Source organism: Cuculus canorus, chromosome 11 (genome assembly GCF_017976375.1).
Source record: "Cuculus canorus isolate bCucCan1 chromosome 11, bCucCan1.pri, whole genome shotgun sequence".
Taxonomy (NCBI): Eukaryota; Metazoa; Chordata; class Aves; order Cuculiformes; family Cuculidae; genus Cuculus; species Cuculus canorus.
The window spans coordinates 19,922,040-19,947,741 of record NC_071411.1 but is presented as its reverse complement, the minus strand read 5'-3'; the positions used below and the strand labels follow the sequence as shown (position 1 = coordinate 19,947,741).

The 25,702-nt window shown below is 40.3% G+C and overlaps 1 protein-coding gene across 3 annotated transcripts in view; it reads left to right on the top strand.

The window, feature by feature from the left end:
- Window positions 1-1,025: 1,025 nt before the first annotated feature.
- Window positions 1,026-25,702, top strand: part of TAMM41 (TAM41 mitochondrial translocator assembly and maintenance homolog) — a 29,978-nt gene continuing 5,301 nt past the window's right edge. Inside the window, exons 1-9 of one of the 3 annotated variants that reach the window (XM_054076794.1) lie at window positions 2,910-3,043; window positions 3,687-3,814; window positions 3,921-4,083; window positions 4,735-4,827; window positions 9,668-9,818; window positions 12,111-12,256; window positions 14,457-14,622; window positions 16,751-16,813; window positions 23,881-25,639. In XM_054076794.1, coding sequence (XP_053932769.1) covers window positions 9,755-9,818; window positions 12,111-12,256; window positions 14,457-14,622; window positions 16,751-16,813; window positions 23,881-23,957 — 516 coding nt within the window. In that variant the 5' untranslated portion in view covers window positions 2,910-3,043; window positions 3,687-3,814; window positions 3,921-4,083; window positions 4,735-4,827; window positions 9,668-9,754 and the 3' untranslated portion in view covers window positions 23,958-25,639. Of the gene's footprint in view, window positions 1,235-2,863; window positions 3,044-3,686; window positions 3,815-3,920; window positions 4,084-4,734; window positions 4,828-9,667; window positions 9,819-12,110; window positions 12,257-14,456; window positions 14,623-16,750; window positions 16,814-23,880; window positions 25,640-25,702 lie in introns of those variants that run through there. The other 2 variants (XM_054076793.1, XM_054076795.1) reach the window with 2 other exon arrangements.

The window sequence follows — 25,702 nt, the reverse complement described above, 5'->3', positions numbered from 1 at the left end:
GTACGCCAGTTTGCCACGTGCTGACTGATCATTCCAAGAACAATGCTACAGACTTCGATGTGGGTATCGAGCTGCATCTTCTGGAATGGTTACAGATCCTGTCTCAGGTTTGTTCTAAGCAGCTGGGATGCAGCACGGGAGTGCAGTTCAGCTCAGTCTGGGCGCAAAGCACACATTCCCTCACCACGGTGAGGCCGTGAAAAGCCAGACTCAATAATCAATGCCAGTTTGATTATTAAGTAAGTTATTTTCAACAGGACACTGGGCATGCAGGGGATCACTCCACCTAATGCGCATGCCATGTCCAGTGACATTCACAAAGGCTTTATACAGTCAAAACATACATATTCATCACTTTTCCTGAACCCGGTGTGTCTACTATGATCATTCCAGAATTTATTTACACGCTTCCTGCCCCTGGCGCACACGCTCTGCCGTCTGGGGGTCTCCTGCAGGGGCTCGGGATGAAGGCCATGGATCTTCCCCACAGATGAACTCTTCAACTCTCCTTCTTGCACATGCTCTTACACTCCTCGGGCACCTCTTTGAGGCTGCATCTGGTCCTACCTCATTCTTCTTCCTCTTATCATTGAGAGCTGCCCTGCAGAGGACTTGGGGTGCTGCTTGACGAGAAGCTCGACGGGAGCGCCAACGGGGCCGCTCCGGGGGCTCTGAGGAAGCACTCGGGGCTCTGAGAGAACCGGTGCGGGGCGGGGCCGGTGAGGGAGCTGGGCGGGGCTGAGGGACGTGGGGCGGAGCTGAGGTGGAGTGGGCGGCGCGGGGCGGGGCGCTGAGGAAGAGTGGGCGGGGCTAAGTGCGCGGAGCGGGGGCTGAGGGGCGCGGGGCGGGGCTGAGGGAGAGTGGGCGGGGCGGAGGGCCGCAAGGCGGGTCTGGGGCCGCTGAGGGGCGGGGCCTGAGGGAGCGCGCGGAGCCGTGAGGGGGCGCCGGTGGCTGAGGAAGCGCTGGCCGTGTGGGGCCCGCGGTCGCTGAGGGAAGGCGGGGCGGGGCGGGGCGGGGCGGGCTCGGCTCGCGCTGAGGGAGTCCCGCGCGCCTCCCGGCGGAGGGGGCGCTGTGCGCGGAGCTGTGCGGGGCGGCCATGGCGCCGCCCGCGCTGTCGGGCTCGGCCGTGCGGTTTCGGCGGGTGCTGTCGCAGTTCCCGCAGGAGCTCAGCCTGGCCTTCGCCTACGGCTCCGCCGTATTCCCGCAGGCGGGAGCCGCGGCCGCGCACCCCGAGGTGAGGGGGCGGCTTCGGGGGGCGGGAGAGCGGGGAGAGACGCTCCTCGTGAGGCACTCGTAGACTCCTGGGGCGCCTCTTCGAGGTGGCGTCTGACCCGAGCTGATTCTTTGTCTTACCATTGGGAGCGGCCCTGAGAAGGACTTGGGGTGCTGGGGGATGAGAAGCTCATGAGCCGGCAACGTGTACTCACAGCCCAGAAACCAACCGTGTCCTGGGCTGCTTCCAAAGCAGCGTGGACAGTGGGGGGGAGGGGATTCTACCCCTCCAGTCCTCTCTTGGGAGACCTCCTTTGGAGGACTGTGTCCAGTTCTGGAATCTTCAAGATAAGAAGGAGATGGAACTGTTGGAATGGGCCCAGAGGAGGCTACAAGGATGATGCGAGGGCTGGAGCACCTCCCATCTGAGGACAGGCTGAGAGAGTTGGGGTTGTTCAGCCTGGAGAAGAGAAGGCTCTGAGGAGACCTTATAGTGACCTTCCAGTACCTGAAGGGGCTACAAGAAAGCTGGGGAGGGACTGTTCACAAAGGCTTGGAGTGATAGGATGAGGGGCAATGGGTATAAACTGGAGAGGGGCAGATTTAGACTGGACAGAAGAAGGAATTTCTTCCCCATGAGAGTGGTGAGGCCCTGGCCCAGGTTGCCCAGGGAAGCTGTGGCTGCCCCATCCCTGGAGGTGTTCAAGGCCAGGTTGGATGGGCCTTGGGCAGCCTGAGCCAGTGGGAGGTGTCCCTGCCCATGGCAGGGGGGTTGGAACTAAATGGGCTTTAAGGTCCCTTTTGACCCAGACTGTCCTGTGATTGCACATTGTGGCTTGCCTGCTGAGCGCTCACCACAAATGTGATTTTAAATGCGTCTCATATTCCTTTCTGTAAAGAGAACAACAGAGGATGGTAAGAATTTCAGAGCTCTGACAGCATCTCGTCCTCACACAAAAGAATGGGGAAGAAGGGTAACTGACAGATTGCCTTCTGAGTAGTATTAGCTGATGAGAATGCAGCCAGAATTCATAAGCCGTGAAGAGCAGTAGGCCTCATGAATTTGAAGCAGCATTGCTGCAAATACCAGTTTATTCTAGATATGAGTTGTAAACTTTCAGCGTGTGCAGTGAATGGGACTGGTTTGGGAAGAGCTACGCTAGCATTGCATGTTACAAGTCTTTAGAGTTTGGGTTGTTGTGTTGACAAAAGTAAGTGAATACTCTGGAAGTGCAGTTTCTTGCTGCTGGCTCTCAGATGCCTTTGTCTGCCCACACCTGCCAATTCATGGCCTTGTGTATTAGCAAAAGTCCTATACATTAGCAGTTTAAGTTCTTATGCTGAGCTGTGAGTATTCTTATCATGTGCTCTGCTGTTTTGTAGGGTTGGAGGCTTGCCCCTTAACCAGGAAGCCAGGAAAATTTCAGACCAACTCTGCTAGACTCTCTAAAGAATGTGCAACTTCATTAGAACCTTTAAAATGTATTTGACATTAATGCTTGTGTTTTGGTTTATTTGTTTTTTGGGGGCTTTTTTTACTTACCTGAAAAATAATTAGCTGGTAGCTCGATACGATGTATGTCTTAGGTTAATATGATTAACATTGGTTGCTTCCTGACACAAACTCCAGCTCTTTTCTCCTTATCCACAGGACAATATGCTGGACTTCGTGTTTGCTGTTGATGATGCTGTGACCTGGCATATGATGAACTTGTTGAAGAACAGGAGTCATTATTCCTTCCTAAAAGTTTTTGGGCCAAAACAGATAAGTACTGTACAGAGCTACGGAGCAGGGATTTACTACAATACTTTAGTGCCATGCAATGGTAGGGTAAGTACAAGTAGCTTGAGTAAGCTAAGTCAAATGTGTGTGAGGTATTGAGAGGATTAGCTTAAAGCAGACTTCTATGCAAGAAGCAAATCTTCTGGATTGTGACATCCTTAATTCATGTCTTCAATATTTACATCTCAAAACTGTTTAACAAACAGCATATTAATTAAAACACAAACATTGCAGCCATTCTTGCACTTTAAAAGTGAAAGCAATGTTTGGAATTTACAATTGAAGCGGTTTAGAAACTGGCTTTATACTCCTGGTTACTGGCAGTCTGCCAGTGGTGGCGGTTCTGAAGTGTATCGTGGGGAAACAGGGGCATTAATTTTAGCAGTTGATTGTGTGGTAATATCAAAGTGGATTCGTACTGTGTGTTTGGCATAAAGTACAAATATTTAACATAGCAAGTTGGAAGTGACATCTGTTCTGTTTAATCGCCAACATCCTTACCTGAGAAGCTTGGGTATAATTAATAATTCTAGGTAAGTAGTACTTGTCCAGCAAATCCTACTCCTGCATCCATGTGTAGACTGTTTGGTAAGGAGGAGTGTGGACAGGAGTCAGGGGAGGGAGACACTGTCTTGTCTGTTTTGGTGGGGACTTGGAGTAATTTTATCATGTATTGATAAACTGTACATAGGGAAAGCAAGTTCTTTTAAGGAAGATGGAAAATGAAATGAAATGAAGGACAGTCATGGAAAAATGCCATGTGAGCAATATCTGCCTATCTGAAGTTTCTCAGAGCGTGCATGGTTGCAATAATGTTAGGTAAATAAAGTGATTACCTTCTTGTTATTTTGTTTAAAGGCATCTCTTTAAAGGCAAGAAATTAGGGATTAAACCATGTTCACTTTATGTGAATTTTGTATTTTAGTTTAAGGACTAATCATCTTTGCTATGAAATTTGGTTCTTCTTGGCTCTTTGTGCCCTGATGTTATGCTGTAATGACTCAGCCCTATTACAGTCCCTGGTCCTTTATCTGGAAATTCTGGAGTTGGCTGCCTTGCTGTCAGGATTATCTGGGAAGTGCAAATAGGTAATAAACTGTTGAAAGTCCCATCTTTTTCCCAGTCACATCAAGTGAACTACAAAATCACCGTTTTCTATTACCAAAGAGCAAAAGGAAAAAACCTCCCTGGTGCACTCTCAACCCCCCAGTGACAGTACACACAAATGCAGAGGGGGGTTGTTTATCTTGGATCTCTGACAGCCTACTTCTTGAATGCTTTTAATATCAGAAAGGATACCCTGAATTATTCCAACTATTGTAACTTTTGGCTGATACAAAGCTAATTGTAACCTTTCTCAAGTCTTCTTATAGACAGTTGTATTTTTATGTTCAGATCTCTTCAGTGCCAATGTCTGTCTAGACTGGTTTTCTTTGGGATTTTAACTCTTTTGCTTTAGTGATTGATCCTGGAGTGACTGTAATGTAGCTTTGATTCTAGAAAGGATCTTAAGAGTTCTGGGCATTCTATTTTTTCCCAGAAGTTTACCTGTAAATAGGATTATTTTTTTTTACCTCCTATGTCCATTAAAACATTTTAATGTTATGCATCCAGTTTTTTATTAGAGGTGTGTGTTCCTACAATTAATGACAATAAGGAGGTAAATAAGAAGTTTCATGTAGTGAAAATGGTGCAGGTATATGGTTATTCAAAAGCCTTTATTTTGCTTTTTTTCCCAGATAATAAAATATGGTGTAATTAGCACTGATACCCTGATTGATGATTTACTTCACTGGAAAACCTTGTATGTCGCTGGACGCCTACAAAAACCGGTAACTATCGGTCACTTCGGTTATCTGTCTTGAAATGCAGGAAATTACAGGGCTGGAAAATTATCGGTTGTAGTTTTCACTGTTAAGGATCTCTGCATCAGTACTGACAATCTGCTCTGGCTTAGGGCTCTAGTCCTAGAGGGATAATCTCTCAGAAAGGAAGTGAAATGTAGTCCTTAATGGTATTGCGTTATGTGAAAAAAAACCAACCAGAAGGTAAGTGTATTAATTACAGTTTTCTGCCTGTAGTAGCTCTTGAATAACTGGGCTATATTAACGCAAGATTCCTGTAATGTGAAGTGTAGTATTTACCTTTTATAACAAATTATACGCGTAACCAAAATTTAGCACAGTGGACATCTTTAAAGGTGGAAGCCTCGTTGCTCTGCAGTTACCGTCTCGTTAATTGTACTGTTAAAGTGTCTACCATCAACTGAACCATGTATTAGGCAGTGTGGTTTTTCTCCTTGTTTGTGGCATAAAAATAAGATGTCTTTGCTTTCTCAAGAGGGCCTGACCCAGTGTGATTTCAGCAGATGGCAGCAGTGCTAAGTTAAAATCTCTTAAGAGGGAGGAAGGAGAGAACTCGATTCAAGTCTTAGAGCAGAAGTTAATTATGCTTTTAGCTGGAAATTAGGGGTGAAAGTTTGAATAGGTTGTCTCAGCACTGTTGCCTTTTCTCTTTCTGCAGAGACATGTCATAGCATGGTCGAGCCTAGAACAGCTGTTATCTTTAGAGAGAATGGAACTTAAAATGTGGAAAAAAATAACTGAAGGAAGAATTCTGAATCTCACATTAACAATGAGTAGTTTATTTTCAGTGTACCTGCATTTGCTGCTGCTTTGACTTACTTTAGGATCTTTCGTCTTGGTATATGCAAATTGTGCTTCATGTCTTTTGATTAAATTCAAAAGCAGTGCATACTGCATAAGAAGGGAGTATTTGGTATTTTGTTTGGTGGTTAACAAAGCAGCAGAGATATCTTCATGCATATATGTTTTAATAGTTAAAGAAGGGATCGGTCAAAATTACCTTCATAAAGATCCCAGGAATTTGCCTTGATTAAAGTCTGCAGGATTTAAACTAGAATTTGACTGAAGAATTACTTGGTGAATATTTAAACTGTCTTCCTGTGGGATCTATAAAATCACTCACTGGGATTTTGGATGTTCACTGTTGACCAAAAATGACCAAATAATTTGTTTACATCTGTTGTGCAGGTTTCAAATGCCTGCTGGTTCTGGCTTTGTGATTTGATGTTTTGATATTTATGTTATAAGCAGTAGTGATAGGAAACTTTTATCTCCTTAAAAATACACAATAAGCCTCCTTTGGAGGGGACACAGGATTTGGTTTATTTGCTTATACACTAGAATCTCTTGAGTACCATTTGCTGTTTGTGCTAGTTGCGGACACAGTTGACTGTAGCAGTTTAATACTATTTGTAACAGCTTGTTTGGGAATTTTCTCCCCACTGTCATATAGAGGAGGAAAAGCTCTGCGCTTTTCTGGTGTTCCATTACAAAGCTGTCACTTGAGTGAAAGCTCTCCAAGCTATTCTAATGCATGAGCTAAAACACTTGCTCTGACTTGAAAATCTTGGCTTAATTTTCACTGGAGATTTTGTTTCTGTTATAAACTGGTTGCCTTGACCAAGTAACGTTTCCAGACTGTTTGGCAGAATAGATGGAGTTTGGAATTGCTACTTAGAAATGCTAACTTTTCTTCCCAGGCTTCTTTGTGTTAAAAGTTTCTTGGCTTTTCGTCCTACATGAAATTTGTAATGCTGATTAGCTAAATTCCCATTTAGCTGTATTGAAAAATTGAATGAACTTAGTTGTAATTTCTCTGTAACTGATAGGTTTCCTGAAAAAAAAAATGCGGCTGTATCTAAAAAGTAAAATAAATAAGCACAAGTGACACATAATTAGTTCTCGGAGAAAGATTTTTAAAAAGCATCTGAACTGTTACTGAATTTTTGTTAATTGTAGAGTGTAAGTAATTGCTTTAGTGTAAGCAGCTGTATTTACTATTGTCCTGGAGAAACTACTAATAGGAGGAAGCATTTAATAAATTGAAGTGAGGTGAGAGAGAGAGAGGAGTATGAATACCTTATGGAAGTATTGTCTACTTATTAGAGAGATCTTGGGAGGTTTAGGCATTTTATATTACAAAAATTCCCATGGATGAGTGACAGAGCATGTATTTGTTAACAGAATTTTTCCATTGTCCAAATCTGTAAAAAACATTTGTTGAAAGAGAATGGAAAAGTCCTCTTATTGTGGTCCTTAACAGTATGGATGTGGCTAAATGGCAAACAGGAATAGTGTTGTTAAGACCTTTCATTCTGTAATGAAATTTTCTTTGTGTATATTGTTTTTTCTGTAATATCTTTGTTTACATGTGCCTGCAGTCCTGCGTACACATTTCCTAACAGTCAGGGCAGTAGCTTCCTACTTCAACCGGTTGTGATCACTGAGGGCTTTACTTATTTATAAAATGGAATGTATCCCTCGTTTAACGTATTTACTAATTATAAAGTTTTTGTTATTAGTTAACTGAATTATCTATGTACTATAAACCAGATCAAATTGGCTGCTTCTTTCCCCCGTATGTGACACATTGCAGTGAATAGTTCTGGTTGCAAGTTCTCTGCACTGTGAAAAAGCTTTTCTTAACTTTGGTTGTCTGTTAGATTCACCCAAGAATGAACATTCATCGTTGTCACACCTGGGTGACAGCTATTGCGCTCTGTCTTCCTGGGAGGTTCTAGCAATATGAGCTGTTTAAAATCTGTTCGTAAATAGTGTCACTACTGCAGTGTTTCAGGCGTTCACATTCGGAAGCCTAGCATGTTACTTCCCTTTGAAAAAATTCTGGTTTATGTTAAGGAGTATTTTTAGCGAAGGAGAAGGTGATTCCTTTTACTAGTCTTCCATGAGGAGGAATAGCATCTCTGCAAAATTTGATCTTTTAAAAGACTGTAACCATGGTGTTCTTAACAGCAAGTCATGGACATGTTTTATTTCCAGGGCTAGCCTGAGATATAAGCAGTTTGCATGACTGCTTGAGGTGCCACAGACTTCTCCCTTCCGTCTTTCCTTAGTTTCTCTACAGCAGCAAGTTGTGAGAGTCCATATAAGTGAATTAGTTGATGAGATTTTAAATATTAGTTTATCCTCATGACCAGCCTGTTTTGTTTATTGGATCTTATTTGAGCAGGTCTATATGATTCCAGTAAACTCCTCCCATGGTTTTCAAGGAAATAGTTTACTCTGGGCGGCTGCGATATATTGTATTTTAATGTGTTCTATCATTATCTTTCATTTTAATGCTAAAAATTGCAAAGTCATTTGCAGGAGGAGGAATTCTGAAATGTTTGCTTGTATGGTGAACTCTTGAATTTTAACTTCAAAAACAAAGGAGGGAAAACATCCTTTCAGAATCCACCATAGACCAATTCCAGACTACTGTATCAATTTGATGTTGGACAAAGCCATGCTTTAGTGCTGTGCAGAGGGATTGAAACAAGCAGCCTGTGTGCTGTTGCCTTCATCATCGTATCAAAATGAGATATTGTTCTAGTTTTATAGGTCTTAAAGATTTTTCCATAATTGAACATAGCATTGGCCGCTTGTTAGACGTTACTTTGTCAATGTCCTTTCTGTAAGGAGAAGTTTGTTAGCATATATGTGTGATTCTCATACTTTGTTTCCTGAGTCAGTAGTTCCATTCCTAAAGGAAAACATTTTCTCAAAAAGATACCTTAGCACTTCCAGGTTGTGGCTAGGAGCAGAATTCCAAGCAATACCGCAACTCATTTGTGTGTGAATGGGCTTTTGGTATAAAAAGCGTTGGATACATTTGTTCATAGCTGCCAGCAGGTTTGCATGTTAAGGTATTCTACAGTAAACAAATATTAAAAAGCTGCCCTTTGTAAGTAAGGACAGTACTGATTAACCAGAGCACTTGGAAAAGACGGAAACTCACAACAAGCAGTCATTCTGGGGAGAGCTGTTTCTGGATGAACATAGTAAGCCATCGTGTAACCCAGGCTGACTTCATCTGTCTAACGTTCTATAATATATTTCCATATTCAGTTCTTACTGCAGATCTGCTTTTTATTCCAGTATATTTCCATATCCTAGGTGACAGGATTCTGTAGCTGGTCTTGAACAGCTTGAATGTTTCCTAGAAATAAGCTTTTTTTGTGGCACGTAGAAGCACTCAATTTCAGCAGTCTGTGTGTACGTGAAGTTCCCCTTGAGCTCACTTTCTCTGCACGCAGATTGCAAAATCACATCATACTGGAGGACAACTGATGTCTAAGAAACTACTTGAAGCTTATGACAGAGGAGGCTTTTATTAAAACAAAAAGATAAATAGAATGAGGAGGAATAAGAAAACTTACCTGTTTTTCTGGTATTCCATTCTCTTTTGGTGTCTTGGTGTGACAGTGGCCTTTTTTTCTGATGGTGTAGTCACATACGAAGTATTTCTGTTGATGCGTTCATGTTTACTGTTTTATTTAATCCAAAATTCATGAGTATGGAAAGGTGAATACCTCTTCAGAGATTAGTTAGTGGCTATTGCTTGTAACAGTTCTGAGTGTGTTTGTAAAAATAGCCTTTTGTAGCAGGCTGTTAAGTCTTAAAAGATTTTCCTCTCTCCCCTACTGTGTAAACAAAAGGGAATGCTCTAGTCTTTATTGTACAGTAATAGTACTATCTAATCTTAAATAAATTTGTTATTCAGTCCAGCATGAAAGATAAATATTTCTACCTCCATCTTCAGTAGCACTCTCCTGAAGTCTTGCTTCCAATGACTCTGCTTTTTCAGGTGAAAATACTGACACAGAATGAGAATAGCAAGCTGCAAGCTGCTCTCGTTAGCAATCTGAAGAGCGCAGTCACAGCAGCCTTCCTCATGTTACCAGAAAGTTTCTCCGAAGAAGACCTGTATATGCAGATTGCAGGACTCTCCTATTCTGGTTAGTATATGGTGTCTGATGTCTCTGAGGAGAAAAGCTGTGGCTGGAGCTGTTGCAGGAGGAATTCTAATATAGACATCAGTGACTGTCTTGCTTTGGGCCTACCCTGTCGCGTGCTCCAGTAACTATATTTTAATGCTGTCACTTAACAGCGTGGAAAGGTTAATTGTGCTTAGTCATAGAAATAGGTACCTAAGCAAAAGTTCTTAGACATGCTTGATTTTTGAACAGCTGAGTATGGGTGACTGAATATGGTGAAATAATAGGTTGTGGTTTTTTTCACTTTGGACAGATTGTATTTTGGTTTTAATGGTTCAAAACCTTGGGGAAAAAAATTTGTTACCCTCTTAGTGTAATGTTGATTCATCTGATAGTCTGCCCCATGTTTTGTTACCTCATACTTTTTGAATGTGCTCTGTTTTAAAGTTCTTGTTTATTTTAAGTTAAAGACCCAGAATATGTTTCTTCAGTTCAGTAACGCTCACCTCCTGATTGGTATTTGACTTTTTTTTTTAATAAGGGAATCACCAATTTCATATCTAAGGAAAGGAGGGATGAATTGTTATGGAAAACAAAATCAAGACATTATTGTGATTGACTTCTCAATACAAGATTTAATTGTTAGAGTTCAATTCTGCAATGCTTTTTAGATAGTAATATCCTTGATGGAATCACTATGAACGGGTTGGGTTGGAGTTGTACTTTACACAGCACTTTCTTTGCTCATCTAGAAATGCAAGTTTGGCTTTTAAAAAAAAAGCATAGGTAGGCAGATGGGGTTTATAAGCCGCAGCCTGGCTCCCCTGAGGAGCGTTGCTGTTCATTACAGGGTATTTCTCTGGTCAGTTTAGGTTGGTGCTCGTTCAGCCTTTCCTTAGCCGTGGCTTTTTGTATTTTGATCTGTTTGGAAGCGATGGTGAAGAGGGTACTGACGGTGGGGTGGCTGAGGGCTGCTAACCAGGGGTGTTTGCTACAGCGCTGCACGCCTGCCACCTGCAACCTGGCAGCAACATCATCAGGTTCTTGGTGAGCCCTAATGACCAACGTGCTTTTTTATAGATCCTGTGAAGCAGTACAGTTAACCAAAATGGGGGAGATCAGTTACCATGCTGCAAGATGTTGAAATTGGCTCTGCTGGGTGAACAAAGCTAAAGCAGAAGGACTCCCAGTTGGGATGTTCAAGAAAAAGGCTGTCAGTTGCATGTTTGTGGATTTTTTTTTTTTTTTGGCTGCCATTTTGTTAGGTCTGAAACTTTTCAGAGGGTATACTAGTAGACAAAAGTGATTTTATGTGTTAATCTAATTAATCTCCTTGGAGATTGCTGAAAAGACTTGTTCATGCTTTAATTTGGAAAATGTTTATCCTTTTTTATTTTTTTAACGCACTTTTTTAAGAGCACTGAGTCAGTACCATTTATATGGGGATTGTTTGTTTTGTAGCTTGGCGTGAATCAAAATAAACTAAGTAACACTAGCAAGTTGCCACCTTGCAACAGATTGTCTCCTGAATGTGGGAAGTGGGAAAATGAATTGATTCAGGATTTTGTTTGTTGGTCTGTGCTGCACTGAGCCTCTGACTCCTGGTTGGTAATTCTGGAACCTACCAGAGTAGTATTTAATGGAGGCAGATGAAAGCTTTATTGCAGGCTGTCTTTTCTCTTACTCTCTTTGAAACTTTTTGGTCATGTGTCATAAAAGAAAGTGTAAAAGTCAGTAATGGAACAGTGGTGTTAAAAGGGTTGCTTTTTAAACTACTGGTAAAATATGTGGCTAAAAGAAAAAGCCGATACTGTGATCTTACAATGACTGCCATTAGCTGTACTTGAGGTGCAAAGACACTGCAAATTACTTTCTTTCAATATTGAAAAATGGAGGGTTATTTGTTTCTGGATACAAAGTGTTTGGGCTGGTCAATTTGTTAAGTAATCTGTCAAAACTTATGTGTGGTTGCAAAGAATATGGCTGTTACTGCTGCTTTGGAGGCTGAATTTGACAGTTGGAATTTTTTTGTCATCGAAGTGAAAATGTAGACACGTGGGTTGATTACATTACAGCATGTCAGAGGCAACATAACAATTCTGACTCTTATTTCTGTGCTTGGAGGTATTTGAATAATATTCTATTTTTTACTATCAGAAGGTGGACCTTATTGTGGATTACATAGGCTTTGGTAGAATTAGAGAATAAAGTCTTAGATGACAGCTTTGTACTGTGTTGTTTTCTGTTATATTCTTCTTCTTTGAGTTTTTTGTTTTTTCCTGCCAAATTAATGGTGTCTCTTTTCTTGACTAGGTGATTTCAGAATGGTGATAGGAGAAGACAGATCGAAAGTGCAGAACATTGTGAAACCGAATGTTACTCACTTTCAGAAGCTGTACAGTAACATACTACAGGACTGCCCTCAAGTGGTATATAAGCACCATCTGGGGAGGCTAGAGGCAAGTGTTGTTCTTCAAAACATTTCTAAAACAAGCAAGTGGAAGTGCTTTACCACATTGACAGAAGGCAAGAGTTATGCCATACACTAAGGAGAGCAGTTGTAGTCACTGTGCTTGCTATTTGTTATGTTTCTACTTAGTTAATTCTGCAACCCAACTTGCCTTAAATACCAGTCTCTGCATATGTAATAACTACTGCTCGTTTTCTTTGAGGATGGGCACAGAAGTAGAGCCCTAGCAAGGGAACAGGAGAAGATCATTTTAAAACATGTGTTCTAATGACTACCATATGGAAACAACAGTCTAGGAGGTGATGAATAAACATATGGTTTGTGTTAAAAAGATTAGTCTGTAACTTAGAGGTGCAACTTTCTGCAATCAAAAACTACATCTCACAAAAAAAAACCCCTAGAGTGCTAGTTATGCGGGTCAGTTCCCTAAACCCAAATGAAATTCTGGCATTATCTTTCAGTAGTCATACTAAACCAATTTTTTCCTAGTATTTGGGAAACAGGTATCCAAAATGACCAGTATCTTAAATTCCATCTTTCTGGCATAAGGTATTGTATGTAACTGTAACATGGCAATCACGAGAGATGCCACAGTCAGGGGTCCAATAGCAATTTTTCTTCTTGTATGCGTGTCTGTCTGTGAATATTCAAGCCTGATACATGTTTCAACATGAAATGGCAAATAGCATGGGTTGTCTCATGGACATGGCTGTCTCTTTATCCTCAAGTCACCTTGGTAATTATCTCACAAATGCCTCCTTCTTAGGACGAGTCTTTGTTAGAAACTGAAGTATAGACATAAGCAAACTTGATTACAGTAAACAATTTTACCGCAGTGCTTTGGAGTATGGTGTAGGCAAATCTGTTTTATACTGCAGCTGTCTTCATGTTTTCTTTTCAATGTGCTTTTGAACAGTTTAGCGGAAGAAGTATTTAAATGAATTTTGGAAATAATCAGTAATGCTTTCTCCAAGAATATGGCTAGTTAGAATAATACTCCCTGCTGTGTTACCTTTAAACAAATCCTAGTACCACACTGCAAATACATTGTTGGATAATAACTCTGTCCATAATTCTATTTGAGTCATAGAGGCTGTTGATTAAATGCCATTATTTTACTCTTCATTTTGAGCAAAGCGCTTTAATATTTTGTTTCTTGTGCCTTTGTCTGGTTATTGGTAGTTGTTCACCAGACTGAAGAGGTTAACAGCTACCGGGATTGCTGTTTAATGCAGAATAGAAATGCGTTCTCCCGAGTATACGTTTTCATAGTTACAGAGAAAATTATTTCTTAAGATTCCTCAAAAATAATTGAAGAAAGATACTAGTTCTGATAGTTCTAGTGTGGATTCCTCCCACATTGTGTTAAGAGACTGCTCATTGTCTGCTCCTTCTGTAGTCAGTGGGTGATTCATCTGGATATCATTTTCTCCGTATTGACTAAGAGGAGTGTAGAGGGCAACTAGACTCCTGTCTGATGTCTCTGTGAACTGTCTAAAAAGTTGTGTGGGAGGAATTGAGCTTTTCGTATTTTCTTTCAGTTTTGGAGAGATCTGCTCCAGTATGCATTTTTCAGCATTTCTGCTTACATTTTTCTAATTTTGTGTACAGGCCTACATGTTGGTATCATTGTATTCAAAAAAGGGTTGTTGGGTTTCTGATTTAGATTAGAAAAATGTGGAATGAACGTTTCCTTCAAATTATACAAACCAGATGTGGTTTGAGTTTAAAGCAGAGAAAATGTTTTTCAAACTAAACTTGAAACGTGTGTGTACAGTTTGATTATATTCGGGCAGAAGAAACTGAGCTAAGTGGTCTTCTGGGAACTTCTTTTTTCCTCCATTGTAGTGTACTCAAGTTTCCAAAGGAAACTGGATAGAGCAGAAATGATACAGTATCAATGGTAAGTGGCTTGCAAAGGCAGGGAGATCATTTGTGTACATTAGTCTTCCCTTGTGTAAAAACTAATGTCTTTACATTGAGTTAGTCTTCAAGTGCAAAACAGGCATACTGCATTTCCTAGTGCTTGGGAAGTTTTCATTAGCATTGGCTTTCACAAGCGAACTGGATCATCTTCTTTGAGATATTTAATGGAGCTCAAATATAGCCAAAAGACATTTCTGACCTCTTTGAAAAAGAGAACTTACTTTATTAACAGTATTTTTACTGTCTTATTTTATAACACTCAGATTGATAAAAGTCCAGAAGGTCAATTTACACAACTAATGGCTTTGCCAAGGACTCTGCAACAAAAGATAACTTCTCTGGTAGACCCTCCTGGAAAAAACAGAGATGTGGAGGAAATTCTAATGCAGGTTGCCCACGACCCTGACTGCGGATTTGTGGTGCATCAAGGTAGGCCTGGATCAGTGTCTGTAATCTGCTTTAAGGCATGACAGATATACAGATGTATTGTATGTTATTCTTGTTCTGAAGGATGATGTAGAGAGAAGGATGAGGAAAACAAGAGATTAATCATGAGATACATTCCTGAAAGTGTGGCCTGGGGGTTGTTAGATTGCAAACATTGTCTGACATGCTAGCAAATAGCCTTCCTACTGATACAGAAAGATGAGTTTTGGTTTGGCTCCCGAAAGAGGTATACTTCAGAAATTGTGTCCTACTTAGGCCATCTAACTGTATTTGAACGCTTGCACTTTGAGGATTTCATTGGCTGGCCTAACATCATCTAAATACTAAGCTGTGTATCCAACCAGCCGTACAGGGCAATGCTAAGTTAATTTTCTGTCTTCCTGGCGTTACCTTTTCCAGTCAAATAGTTGGTGCATGAACTCTTGCAGAGAACTCAAGCTTTGAGGAAAGACTGAGGTGCTTCTCATCACAGCTTCTCTGAGGCAAGGTTATGTTGTACAGACAAGTTAAAGTTAATGCTGCAGCCATCAATGTTTTATTATACTGCAGAAAAACGTGAATGTTTAGTAATTGCAGAGCCCTTTATATCTTTAAAGAACTCAACACATCGTAATTCCAAATGGCCAATTCTGCAAGCATGGCAAAAAATCCCTAGATGCCCGAGAGCTGCTAGACAGGAGTCAACTGCTGAGGGAGCTCTTACACTGATTTCTGTGTGGGAAATAAAGCTCCTGAGAGTTGCAGTTCTCCACTGACAGAGTAGGATGAGTTGCATCTGGACGTTAAGGTGTCCAGCTTCTCTCATGTCAGTCTTCTGACTGATGTAGCTTCTATGCTAATGTGGCTCGGCTGCAGCAGTGACGTGCTAATAGCTGGATCTGGGAGCAGGGGCAGCAGCGTTGAGAGCTGCATGGAGTTCTAATGCTCCGAGCTCCACCCTGCGCTAACCGTCCTTGCAGTTGTATTTATACAGGGTGTCACGGGCATGGCTGTGACTGCGGAATGTGCACAACGGTGCCGCAGCTCAGTACCAAAACATGAGATAAGATGTAGTCTTATTGAGCCGAGCAGTTTATACAAATCAAAATCCCTTTCTCCCTTTTATGGCCAAGACATTTTCCCAACTGAAGAATCTACGGAAGGGATAGGACGAGCCATCTAGTAATCCTACAAGACAAAGCTGATTTACTCAAGTTGAATTACATTGTCCCTAAGTATTTTACTAGCTCAGCACGCTCCATTAAATTATTTTCCAGTGGAATATTGTATACCTCTTCTTCATGCATTTTCCTAAGCTTTATTCGTCATTGTAGAAGTAGCTTTGAAAGAAGGGTTTAAAAATACTACTTGAAATTATATTCTGCATCCTCGTTAACGCAGAAGAATAAGTTTGGATGGACTGCTGCTTTTCTACATTTTCAAGTATTCTGTAATGTACAGTAGTTTTGTTCTGCATTTATCAGTATGCTTCTGTGTTGGAACAGGTAAAGGTAAATACCTTTCACAAAAATTGTTAATGTTTTTTAATACTATTCTGTTAATGCCGAAGAACCATTGGACGTTGAGAGCTGAATGTGCCACGGTGCAAAGTGGTAAAAGAGCCTTATTTCCAAAAGCTTATAATCTAAAAAAGCCAGACAAACACTGCACAGTGGCATCTCTACTTCATCAGAGAAGTGCAAAGTCCCAATTTCATATTGAGGTAAACAGTGAGTATAATTTGTTCTGCTCTAGGGAGCTGACATACCAGCACTTGAGTGAAGCAACTCAGAATCCTTTGTGAGTAATCATTTTAGTAGAGAAATAATTGGCACACTAAATAAATTAATTTGATCAGTTCCTACTGTTTGTTATGTGTTTCAGATTGATTTGAGGTGTTTTTCTGTATGTCACATATAAAATAAGTTAAAATTGCTTGGAGAGTGTTTTCAGTTTGTATGACAAAGCAGAACAGAAACAGACTTTCACAGTGTAAGGGTGTGTTCTACTTTCAGGGTGGCTTGATTGTATAACTGGAAAAATATTTAAATTTTTTGTGTATGTTGGAGGATAAAAAAATCCCCACAAAACTACTAAGATGGGTAACATCTGTGTGCTTTTCTATCTGCAGGCATTTCAGGAATTGTGAGATCTTCCAGTATAGTGCAGAGCGCTAAAACCATACTGACAGCTGGTAAGAACATGTGTGATTTGTATCAACACAGGCCTTCTGAGTGCACAAAGTAAAAATCATAGGTCCCCAAAATTGTCTTGTTACAAGAGTTTAAAGAATAAACCTTTTGGATGTCTAACTGAAAGCCACTGGAATATAGAAGTAATGTTTAAAGCAGAAGCTGTATGTAACTGTTAAGAAACTGTAAAATACCAAAAGGAACTAGAGTCTATATGACTCTTAAACAACCCCCTCACACACACACACAACCCAAAAGAAGGCAAAAAAGAGTTGCCAAAAAAGAGTAGCATAAAGTCAATGTGAGAGGAAGTGCAGAAGGGAGGAAAAGGGCTTGGTTGTATGGAGGCATGGGAAAACCAGGGATGCTTTTCGTCTTCCTAAGTCTTCCTAACTGAACAAAAGTTACTGCCGGTCACGTAGCTGGAGCTTTATCCTCTGAGTGCTGGAATAAACCTAGTTTTAAGGTTACCTGATTTTTACATTTTGAAAGCTGGAAGCACCACACTCGATTTAAAAAAAAGACTTAGGACCTCAGCCTTCATCTACTTAAACTCTGATCAAAATGCTTGCTGCTTGCATGAGGTTGCTCAGATAATTTTCTGAACTCATTCATATCTATTCCTAATTCCTCCAGAGAAGCAGTTTTATACAAATGATGCCATTACTGGTTTTAAGAGCAGCTGTATAGTTTCCCACTGAGCAATCCTTATCTAGACTTACAGCTGCTGTTCCCTTCCCATTTAGTATTAGAATTGGTGGCTCCACTTTATACTTCCTAACTCCTTGTAAAGGAAACTCGGGTTGCAGTGTTCTGGACCATTAGTGGTCTGCTGAGTAAAACGGGCAGGAGTAGTTGTACTTTTTATATGCTTCTTTTAATTGTAAGAAGGCTGACCATTGCCCAACTTTGTTTAGCAGCTGGAGGAGACTGAGGACATAACTAGTGACAAAAGACTAGGGTCTTCTGTCAAAACACTAGAGTCAAAGACAGCGTTATTTGAATTCAGTGCTTGTGAGAGGTAGGGACTGGCTGGTGCACAGAGCAAAACCGTACAGCGTGTAACTGCAACTGTGTGAATAGGAGTAGCTAAGCTTTGTTAGGTTATTTATGCTCCCCTTATGTCCTGATGGACAGAAAATTGTCTCTGGGAATTGTTAGCTCTTTTTGTGTGGTGCCATCCCTTGCAGCCTATATTGTTAGCAGGACTTTTGGGAGAATACTAGTACGTCTTATAGTAGGACTTGTAAATTTTACCATGTTTACTGTTTTGTGCACCTCAAACTAGGGACTTCGAGATGCCTTTTCTTTCCTTTGGCTTAACTGCTTCACTTACACCTAAACCCATGTATTTGCTTCTAGTGATTTTAGTGTTGAAAATACATTTTTGCTGTTTGATTCAGGTAGAGCAAAGCAATTGTGATCCTTTGCCTCCAACAAAAGCCCAGCTTAGAGTTTAGTTTTCTTAGTTTTAGTGTGTTTTTGTTGTTGTTATTATTATTATTACTGTATTTATGTACTTCTGGGCCAAACTATTAGCAACAGAATTCAAGATTGATCTGTTGGGGTTACTCTCAGATTATGTGGTGAGAAAAATGAGTTAGATTTAGAAAAGGACTGTTGCTGGCATTTTCTAACCTCTGGATGTTGTTTAGTGAAAGCAAAGCTTGCCTGAAGAGCTCATCTTCCCAAGCACCTTTCTCCTGTGCAGGCCACTCTGGCTGGAGAAAGGGAGTCCTGCTGGTTTGGGTAGGATCAGGAAATCTGTCTGCTGTTGCACACAAAATCAGTGCTGCCTAAGGCAGGCATAGCCCTGCTTCCCAACCAGCTTGTGTGGGGCTTACCAGAGCACCCCCGGTTTCGTTCACTGAAGGTGAATGGAAGCACAGAAACAGTATTTTTGTAATAAAACCCTACATTGTAATGCATGTGACAGAAGAAATTAAATTTAACTGACCAGGGGCATGACCTCAGTATTATTCAGATGTGATGTTTGCGTGATGTTCAAGGACCTTCCCTGGAATTCAGGAGAGATGGGTTTAGGAGTTAGTTAGTAGAAGCCTTTTGCCTGATTTTTAAACTATTTCTCTCCAAACATTTATGTTTGAGTTTACATTAAATCTTGTTGTACCTTCTAATGAAGATTTTTCTCCCAGTCAGTTTCTTAATTTAGAAAACCCTTCACTAGAGGGCAGGCATTAATTCTGTTTACCTTGCTGTGCCACTTCTTGGGACTCTCACCAGCAAATATTCATATAGGTGCATACTGCACACGGCTAAAACATTGAAAATATTTGCTTGACTCGTGGAAGGAATGTGTATTACAGCAAAGTGTGAGGCTTTACATTTAATCCCTAAAGAAGCTGTGTTTCTTCATTCCTTAAGAAAATCTTGTCTAATGTTCTCTTCCTCTAAGACCTATTTTTACACTTTCAACTAGAGACTTAGGGGAAAGTGTTATGGCTCTGTTCTTATGTTAAGAACAGTAGCTCCGGTTAGAGAATTATGAGATTAATGAAATCAGTAGCTCCATTAAATAAGGTCTTACTGTTTTCTGTTCCTATTTCTAGTAACTGTACAATTACTTTTGTCCCATGTCTGATTGCAAAAGCATTAGTTTTAATTACATGGGCATCGTTCTTTTTGAAACGTAATGGAGGACACGAAATTATTTTCCTTAACCGATTATTTTATCTTACAACAACAATGCAATACCTGCTCTCTGGTCTGTAGCATGGTATTCCAATGTGCAGCGTGTTTCTAAATTAAGTGTTGGATCAGGAAGCGTCGTTGCTGAAGTGGCATGCTCTGCATTAACGTTACTGGCAAGGAGCACAGGCAAAATAAAGAATTTCAACTCCTTAAGGAGAACTTTTTTCATCTTTCTCTGCCACTGTGGTTTTAAAGCTGAGCTGGAGCTCTATGTTTTTGTTTGTTGTTAAATGTCTTATTTAGTTTTTGAAAATGTGCCTGTGTATTTCTTTGAGTCTGTGGTGGAGTTGACTCTGTTTCCCATTAGAGATGGCACCATCGTTTGATTTATTTTCCCACATAGTCAGAGTCTGCATGGTCTTTGGGAACTAGCTCTGAAGTTCTTATATTTAACTCCTCTGAAAGAGATGTTGATACTTGTTTAACTTGGATTTCTTCTTTATATCTTACTAGAGGAATGCTCCAAGCCTGATAAATAAAATACCATTAATTAAATCATCAGTAGAAGCGATAAGCAATTGATCGAGATACTTTTAAGTTAGCACAAGGACTTATACCTTCCGTTTTTGTAGTTTTGGGGTATCATATACTGTGTCTTTGAGGATTTTTGCTTAACTATAAGGAATGGCTTTCCATACAAGATACTCTGTAGATTCGAGATAACAGCTGTCTTCAATCTGCTGCCTCAGCACATGTTGTGTACCATTGCACTTCATTGTAAATGTGTACAAAGTTTGTGTTTGTGCGTGATACCTGAACAATATGTAATTGTTTGCCTCCACACAACAGCCTCTCTGCAGTATTTATATTAGTCTGTCTTTTCAAAAGAAATTAAAGAATCCTACAGCCAGGCATATCTCCTGGGAAACTTTGGGGGACTTCTGTGATAGCCAAATGACTGCTTTACAATACTAACACTTCCAAAAAACCAAACATGGATTGTTAAGTAAAACCAGATACAACTTATGTTTACACTGAAATTTTGTGGCCTTGATTCCATGTGCACTAGGTCTTTGTTGTGTATCATATAGTGGAAAAATCTAAAGGAGAGGTGGAACCACCAAGTCAGGTTCATAGCTGCAACAGAAAGACATTTTCATGTGGTTCAGCTCTTTTCAGATTCTGAGACTGAGCCATAATTATAACCATTAACTTTTACTACACATGTGACTCATCGCCCTCAGGGCTGCTATAAGAAACCAGCTGGATGTATAAACCTGTATTTTGCTTTGTAGCATGATGTGCTAGAGCAGAAATTTAAGCATCTTATTACATCAGGCTCTAGCGAGTGGAGTTCAGCAGAGTGCTCCCCTCAGGAGGGAGGATATGAAGGAGTAAAATCTCTTTATGCTGAGCTGCTGCAAGAGGCAGAGCAGGCTGATGAGCTGGTAGAATGAGCCGACTTGCAGGCTGCGGTGCCACTGCAGTTAATTACAGTTCTGCAGGGCTGTATCAGCTGTGTTGCTCTTGGTTTGCCACATGCTATGCTGTGCTTCCAGAAGTACGCTGACTTCATTGCAGTGCAGAACAACCTCGATTCTGGCAGAGCAGTTCCAGTGTTTGAGGGGCTCTATCCTGGAAGGATAGTAAGAGATGGGGAAGTAATTTCCAAAGCTGTACAGTTAAATAGTTTGTAACTTTGGGGGTTGGAACCCCTTTTTTTCATTTTTGTGCTGTGCCTAAGCTCAGTCTGGCCTAGTTCTGCAACTGGAATTCTTACGTTGTGTGCAATTTTAGTGCAGATATGTGAGGCACTTCAGAATTTACATGATTATTTACTTGTTACTTGAGATGCTGCAAAGAGAAGCCCGTTGCGACTTCATTAGTGTGCTTGCTTTTAGCAAAGAAACATTAAATATAGGAAGGTTTTAAGCTTACATATGGGATGCACATGGGTTTGTAAGTTGAAAATATATGAATGCATAGCGCCTCACAAAAGGTAAAGTTGAGGGTTTTTTAAATTGTAGTTAAAAACACAAGAAGTGCAAAACTGGCTATGTACAGCATATTTGTTATGATAGGCTTTTAATTCTCCACGTTCCTTCAGAGCTAGAGCATGCACTTATTACCATGTATTCATTTGACTGCTGGTGACTGTAGACTGCTAATACTGAATGCATCTTTCACTTGAAGTATTTTATCTTCAGTTGATTACTTTCTAAGGTCTGTTCAAAATCAGATATTAACACACACGATCACCACTCCCCCTCAAAAAGTGCAGTGCAATAGGTGGCCAAACCTGGGTCTAAGGTGCTCATTTTGTTCCAAGAGGTCTTTCCTTGTGTCCTGGAGTGTCACACTGTGTGACTTGGAGCTGAATTCCTTCTGCATACTTCTAGTCAGTCTTGTCAGATACTGTGTTCTATTAAACAAACATAAGGAAGATTGCACTAAGTGTAACATACCGTACTTTCTAATCTGTGCGTGTAAGTGTCAAAATTAAAGCTTTTTGTGCAGTGTTAAAACTTGTCTTTTTGGTTTTGAATCTGTATGGGTGTGATCAGACTCTTTTGTAATCTGAGAAGTCACTCTGTTTTATGTTGTGGGTTTTTTTTTTAGGGGGTGTGTGTTTTGTTAATCAAAAAAAGCTGGAAGGAGGAAAAATAAGTAGCTGCACTGGCTAGGATCTCAGAAACCCACTGAAATGCCAAGACTAACAATATTTCGGTTTTAAGTTTCCAAATATTGCATGACTAAACCCAGCAAAAGTTTGTCTTGTCTTTTTTACTCTAGATCTTTAGGAGGAGACTCTGCTAGAACTTCTGAAAGTGTTTAAGGGTACACTTTACAAATCATGTGGGAGTCATCTTCAATCCCTTTGTATCTAAAACTTGTGAAAGCTTGGAGGCAATGACTGCTGCAAAGTCTTTCTGTGTCTTTTTGAAAATTGAGAAATGCCTGCCTTTGAAGGCCTGGCAGGATGGTGTAGTGTTTACTTGGCTCCTGCAGGATGGTGCTAGAGTATGGCAGCCGTTCTGGCTTCAGATGAGCTTTACTACAAACAAGTGACAGGCAGAGTGCTCTGAAGCACGATTGGTCCAGACAACATCCTTGTGGCAGGGCGTTCTCTGTGGTGTCCGTGCTCTGTGACTGACAGTGGCAGTGTTGCCGAACCGTAGCTGTTAGTTGTCTTGTTGGTTTTGTTGCTTTCAGTTCACCTAGCTAGTTGCCTCATTAATCTGGTTGTCCATACCCATCATCATTTCAGTATTGCTGCTTTTTACCTAAGGATACAGATGTAATTTCATTCTGCAGGCTGAGCAGCGTTGGTCTCTTCCATATGTGCTTTTTTCTCAGCTATGAAATGGTAGCTGCCATGAGTTAGGATGGCACAATAACAAAATGTTCAAGCTGGTTATCATGTACCTTACAACTTGTTGAAACCAGAACAGATTTCCACCTCAACAGTCAGCAGCACATTTCCTATGAAAAAAGCAACTCTCTGTTTGGTTTTTAATTCCCAAGCATTTTCATAGCAATACTGTGGGTTGGTTTGTCCAGGAAAGCTGCTGGTGGTCTGCACTTTTTGATTGCATTTAGTCAAGATGGGCATCGGCATGATGCTTCTCAATTCCAGCTGTGTAGAACTGGTCTACAACAAAGCAACCAGGTGCTGATGTATAGAGCGAGGCCAACTAAAATCTGATTAGCAGAAGAAACTGAGGAAAGTAAGGTTTGGAAGCATCTACCAGTCACGTGGAATTTGCTTGTCTTGCTTGAGCAGACTATTCTCTTGTCCTGGTTCACCCTCTTTCTCTCTCCTTCCACTTTATCCCTTCAGTTGGCTGCACAGCTTTGGACATAGCTGTGGTTCTTGATGATTACCCAGCTAACTAACCTACATGGTTAACAGCCTGGATTTCTCCAAGTAGTCCTGCTAGAGTACGATCCTGCTCAGCTGGACACACTGCCTAGCAGTAGATCAGAAGAGGCCTGCAAAGCAGAATGTACTTTGCTGAGGGTCTGCAGTAGACACAGAGGGCTTAAAAGCCTTCTTACAGTTAATATTTAGAAATGATGTAAATTATGAGTGTCCCTCTGTGTTAGTTCAGAGTTTTATCACGAATCTTTACATTTGCTATACCGTGGTCATTGTACAGTGTGCTTGCATGCAACATTGCCAGGCCTTCAGAACAAACCTGATCTATTTTGCATGCTTTGATACTATTAAAATTATTTTTTTGTGTGTCATTCACTGTGTTATGAATGTGAGCAGAAGGTTATTTGCACGCCTGCCTGATGGATTAGGCTGTCATTCTTACTGGGGAATACTTTACTTAATGTAGTAAGAAACGAGTATTTGAGTTAGCCTTCCTAAACACTGATATTTTCTGCATTTTTTTCTACTTTTTTTTAGGAGCAAAGAAATCTATAAGATACAGTATGAAGAAATTGTATAAAATGACAAAAGGATGGTTGAGGAAGACATCTTGAATCATGACATACTATGCATGGGTAAATAAATGGTACTTTTTGTCTAAATATTTTGCAGATGTTGCTTTGCCTACTTGAAGAAGATTAAAGAGCATTTAAGAAGTCTATTCTAATAATTTACATGCCCCATTTTACTGCTAGAATGGGAACTTTTGTTATTGGGGGAGGGTTCAATAGTAATAGGGCAAAGGAATTCTACTCTGTAAATAGTGAAATGAATTTTCCTGTTCTTAGAAACCCTGACTAAAAAGGATTGATTGTACATATGAATTAAAAACCAAAGCCACTCATTTTCTATGTATTGTTAGCTTTATTTTTCAAAATACCCTCAGGCTCTGTCAAAATATTCACTGTCCCAGTTTTGGGTCTGTTGGAGACTTAAGGAACTGATGAGTTTACTGAGCTTTAAGTAGATAGGAAACTGTCCTCTCAAAATACATTATTTCTGCCCTTAAAATTTCATGCTTAGAATTCTTCTGAGGATGCTCACTGGCTGCTTCTGCAGGGTAGACTTAATGAAAAGTCAATTGTTTTTCCTCAGATATGAGACATTCTGAATGCAAAACCTTTGACATGACTTTCTGCGTAGGAAAGAGTGTTTGAAATCAGAAGTTTGTTGGGTAGCAGATCCTTTTGTAAGAAGTGTGTGTTCCTTTGAGGCTGAGATGACAACTGCCCAACTGTCTCTTGCCTAGTAAAATTAGCTAAACTAAAGAAAATAGGATTTTCACATAAGATGTTATATTAATCATGCCATTCAAAAATGGACATTTCAGGCACTATACATATGTGACGCAATAAATGTGGAGCATCTGTTGTAAATATAACTTTTATATTTGCACTGGGTCAGGTGGTTTTGCTAGTTTTGTATGTTTTTCTTAACAGAAATGAATTGAAAGAACACTTCTATTTGTGACAGTGTCAGTAATGAAAATATAGGTTAAAAAAATGGAAATAAAATGTATCTTTCCTGATTAGCATGTATTCTTTCTTGTGTATTATGTGAGCAGTCGGGCCATCTCTCAAGCTACATTTGATTTAGTGATCTCGCTTGAAAAAAAAAATATTGGAATGAAACTGGCTGCTAATTGTTCCCAGGCAGCAGATCAAAGCATAAGTCTCAGAAAGAAGACAGAAAAACATAACTACTCTATGTGATGTGTCTCGTTCAGGCTTACTTTAACGAGAGGGGAACTTGTAAAGATTATTTTAAAATGTTTGAGTTTAAAGTGGTAAAACTTGAATCCAAAATCAGGAAATAAATGTGTCCCTCTTTATTTTCTTGGAAAATATTATTACTGTGAAATAATACTTTTCTAAGGTCACAGGCAGATTACTAACCCCTTTTTTATCTGTTGATGACAGACCTAGAATTTAAGACAATCCCCTCAAATGTCTCTTTGCTGATATTAGGAGGCTGACAGCCCTTCTCATGGTGGAGAATGTTTGTATGGTACTGGCATTCTCTGTCCCTATGAGTAAGAGCCCAAAGTCCTCGATTTGAGAAGTTTATATTATAAGAAATGGAGCTGGTGAATTTAAGCCACTGCTTAAATTAAAGTAACCTTGGTTTTTGGCTGGATGTTTGTTTGCATGAAGAGGTTCCTTTCTGGATAGTCTAGAAGTCTTTTATATAAAATATATCCCTATCCACCTTAAAATTAACTTCAGATGTAGCGAGGGCTTGAAATAGCCATATAGTTTTTACGTTTCAGCAAAAGCTGTAGCAAAAGGAACTTTTAAAT